At 43.7% G+C, this 4,454-nt stretch overlaps 1 protein-coding gene across 1 annotated transcript; it reads left to right on the forward strand.

Annotated features, from left to right (window-relative positions):
- Nucleotides 1-15: 15 nt before the first annotated feature.
- Nucleotides 16-901, forward strand: LOC118405112 (tripartite motif-containing protein 2-like). The gene has a single exon (XM_035804517.1). The coding sequence runs from the start codon at nucleotides 191-193 to the stop codon at nucleotides 899-901; it is 711 nt and encodes a 236-aa protein (XP_035660410.1). The 5' UTR covers nucleotides 16-190.
- The last annotated feature ends 3,553 nt before the right edge of the window (nucleotides 902-4,454 follow it).

Raw genomic sequence — 4,454 nt, forward strand, 5'->3', positions numbered from 1 at the left:
CCCCGCTCTGGGTTCAGAAGCACCCGAGCAAGAGCGAGACACATCGGGGACAGAAGGGGCGGCATCCCGCTCAACTGGGGATAGCAAACAGGATGTGGTCACTTTTGGCGGGAAAGGATCAGAACCGGGAAAGTTTAAGTTCCTGCGCGGGGTTGTGGTGTCGCCTAGCAACGAGATATGTGTGGCTGATATGAGTAACAGGCGAGTCCAAGTCCACAGCATGGAGGGGGTTTACCTGCGCAACTTCCCAACAGTTGTACCGGGTACAGGAGAAAGTACGATGCTGCCACGTGATGTTTGTATGGACGGTAACGGCACGCTGTGGGTGGTGGGGGAAGGAGAGACAGCCGAACATGTTGTACAGTACAGCACGGACGGGGCCGCCATGGCGCGGTTTGACCTGAAGAAGAGCCATAATTTCCGCGGCATCGCAGTAGACACGCGCACTAACCACATCCTGGTGACTGATGCAGCCAACACTGAAGTACAGGTGTTCCGTCCGGACGGCTCCCTGGTGCGGACAGTCCGGCATCCCGAGGGTGAGATGAAATACCCACATTACGTCACTGTGGACGGGGAAGGGAACATTCTTGTGTCGGACTGGAGAAGTGACTCTGTGTACGTGTATGACGAGTCCGGGAAGTTCCTGTTCCAGTTTGGAGGGAAGGGAAGTGGTGAAGGTCAGCTGATGTATCCCCGCGGCATCTGTACAGGCAGCTCTGGGCACATCCTCGTGGCGGACAATGAGAACAGGAGAGTTCAGATCTTCACACGTCACGGCGAGTTTGTCCGAACCTTTCGTACTGGATTTAAGCCGACAGGCCTGGCTGTGGGACCGGAAGGGCAGCTGGTTGTGACCGATCAACCTAACCACACTTTGGCCGTATTTTCTAATTACTGATTGTAGAACAATTTAATCTTCGAAATTGATTGACTTTTGTCCCAACACAGACCGGACAAATTCATTTTTTTACATTTTATTCAGCCCATTAGCTACCATACGGATGGACGGATGGACGGATGGACGGGTGGGGCGGTGCCTACTTCCAACGCCCTTGGACCCGTCGATCAGACCAGACTTTTGGAAGGTCACGTGTTCTCAGAAATTGAGTCCTTTTTATAACTGTTCCCATCGTCAGTCATATTCAAGAAGATTCCCGGAAGCTCACTTTGTGTTCACTCACAATCCTAATGCTTTATTCAATACGTACTGTCATGCTCATGTTGGTTAGGGGTAGCTTACTAACAGATTGTGATTTCCCTTCATGACTTAGCCGATGATAACGAGTATCCAAACAGCAATTTACTGGTGAAGGTTCAGGATGCACGACATTTTTCACCTGTAACATAAAGTATTATCAGCTGAACGACTCAATACTACATACAGGTCTCTACACCATGTCTAACGATTGCACATTAACATGTCTTTTGTATCAGCGGTTGAATCCCTTGTGGCTGAATTGGGTCCTGTGAGAACATAATCAGTATTTCACCAATTTAAGTTATAACTGCTTTGGATGAAATCATTATGGTGGTCTAACGTATGATAAGTACAGACCATAGTTTCGATCCCTATTCACCATATGATAATAGTGATAGTGATAGTCCAGTGCCAACATTTTATCTCAAAGCAGATGTTGGGAGGTAAATTGTCTGCCACTGGTGTCTATCGTGGTGGCAGATGTATATTCACACCTAGCGGATACTGCAGGTACTACAGGATGCCCCTGAAGGGAATTTTGCCCAGTAACGCATAGAAATAGAAATACAGGGATGAACTGCCCAGTAGAACCAAATGTACCTGTATTACAAGTCATATATGTGCTGTGGCGCTCATTACGCGTACGCATTAGTGACAATTATTACCCTTATCCGAACTAATTTCGTCACTAGCGGGTAATTATAAAAAAACTTCGCTATGATATCAGAAACCTGCAGAATCATAATCAAAGTCCAAAGAAAACGGACTTTGCTTCAAATCTGCCGCCTTTGCTGGTACATCAGTCACTTGAAGGGAGACGTTTGCTCCTGTAGTACCGGCAGTATCCGCTAGGTGCATAGCTGCACCTGCCATCTTGACATTACCCGGCGGCCATGATCAAAGTCTAACGGGTAACGAGTTTACCACCTGCCATGTTTACTGCAACTTATTTCAGTTCCCAGACAGGAGACATCTGAATTTGTCTTGAAGGATCAGACTAACACTGGTTACGTCTTAAGGAGCCCGTCTCACCGTTACACACAGGTGAGTTTTCACACCTGATTAACTACAGGTGAGAAATGTTCACTTCAGCCAGGTGGCCCTTTTGGTCAATAACATGAAAAGGATTTTGGTACCAGGAGACTTTAACTGTTCTTTACGTCGTCTTGAAGGAGTAACACTTTATAATTTGGGTAATAAAACGATAAGAAAATTTCGGAAAATTCGCCTTTTCTCATTTTTAAGGCGTTTGCTGCTGAAAAAAAGTGATAAAAAATGAAAAAAAGGAACTTGTATGTTAAGAGAGTGGTGTCAAATTAAACTGGGGGAGCGTTTTTAAACTTCATTTTTCTCAAACAGATTTGTTTATCTATTGGTTTGGCTGTTCAGCACGCACAGTCTTGCCTGCCCAACTGTGGCTTTTACACAGGGTTAGCCCTGCTGACAAAGACAAAAACATTTCATCACTTCATCATGTGACAATCTGTGTTTATCATAAGTGTAAGTGACAACAATTATCTCCTCTCTTTTGTGATTAAGGATAGTTTTTATCATCTATCGGTATCATGATCTCTAACTGCCCCTTAACAAACGTTGGTGAGGTGATAATGACATTATGTTTTCTAGGCTACACTTTGTTTAACAGGATGCAAATGTAGGTGGGTGGGTGTGTCAAAATGTAGTTTTACACCTGCAATTTGATAGGCTACATTCTTACGAAAAGCTAAGATGATTAACATGTATATCATTTGTTGCAAGGGCTTATCAATATCCTGATCTACAATTCTTTCTCCGCTCTTTGGTGCGCCCTCGTGACATGTTTATGGCTGTTGAACAAACGTTTCAGAGTAAATGAGCTGATAATTACAATATAAATCTCTTTTTAGTTACACTATGTTTGAGAGGAAACGTGAGTGGGGGTGGCAAACTCCAGTTTTACACATACAAACTAAATGACATATGTTATTATGAACGGTTATATATATATACATGTATATATATATATATATATATATACAGTCAAACCTGTCTATAGCGGCCACTCAAGGGACCGGACAAATTTGGCCGCTATAGACAGGTGGCCTCTGTATAGAGGTGGCAACTTATAGATACAATACCCAAGGGACCGACAAAAATTGGCCACTATGGACAGGTGGCCCCTCTGTAGAGGTGGCCCCTAATACAGGTTTGACTGTAGAAAGAGAGAGAGATAGAAAGAGAGAAAGAGAGAGATAATTTGTAGTAAAATATATCAGTGTCCTGAGCTTTGTCCGCTCGGCACGTCCGTGTGACGTGTTAATGATTGTTAATGATTGTTGGACAGTACAAACATTCCGAAGTAGGCAAGCTGAAGTCACGATAGGCCATTCAAGGTATTTGCAAACAACTACAATAGAATTCACAACTAGACAGAAGGTCTGGCTCAGGCCACAGGCGTTACCATTGTTACTTTACAAACATTCCGGTGTCGCTGAGAGGACGACACGGGGAGGGCAACGTACTCGGAGACTCACAAACAACTGCAGTACGTAATCTAACTGGGCAAGGAAGGCACTGAGTCCACATATGTTATATAAACACATCATCATCATCATCATCATCATAAACACAAGTAAAATGACCCCTGACTCAGTAAGAAAACAATGAATCGAAGTGAAGAATCCTAACTTTTAAACAATTCTAGCCCATGCTAAAATACAATGTCCTCATGTTTACATGTATTGTGTATGTCTCATGGGAATTCAACATTCACATGTAGCTCACAATGTATCACACAACGAATACGCAACATGTGAATTTATAATAATTTGTATGGTCAACTGTACAATGTGTGTTTGAGGGCACCAAAAATCCAAATTGTTGACTGGCATAGAATGTTCAAGTCTAGGCCATAGTTGACAAAGGACATTCTTTGTTTAGTTTATTCATGAGCATTTTTAACTGTTACCTGTAAACCCCTCGATACATCATAATCTCAGTTGTCCCGTTGGTGAAAGGCAGTATCAAAAGAGTCCGTTGGACACGGCTTTGTCTCGCTCTGTGACTTTTTTTATTCTTCCACTCACTCACTCACGGCCCATAACCACAGTGGTCGTATGGCTCCACGACAGCCAGCAGGGGTGATCCCTGCTACGAACTATGGTGCTTACGTCCCCGGTAAATCTGCTAGGCAGTTTGATACACCTTTGGCACTTTTGATAGCGTCTCAAACCACCAGTAAATAAACCTAAAGACTGGCATGAATTGTTTAAAA

This window comes from Branchiostoma floridae, chromosome 17 (genome assembly GCF_000003815.2).
Source record: "Branchiostoma floridae strain S238N-H82 chromosome 17, Bfl_VNyyK, whole genome shotgun sequence".
Lineage (NCBI taxonomy): Eukaryota > Metazoa > Chordata > Leptocardii > Amphioxiformes > Branchiostomatidae > Branchiostoma > Branchiostoma floridae.

What these genes read in the sequence shown, in the direction of transcription:
- LOC118405112 (XM_035804517.1), top strand. Translation starts at nt 191, where the DNA reads ATGAGTAACAGGCGAGTCCAAGTCCACAGCATGGAGGGGGTTTACCTG.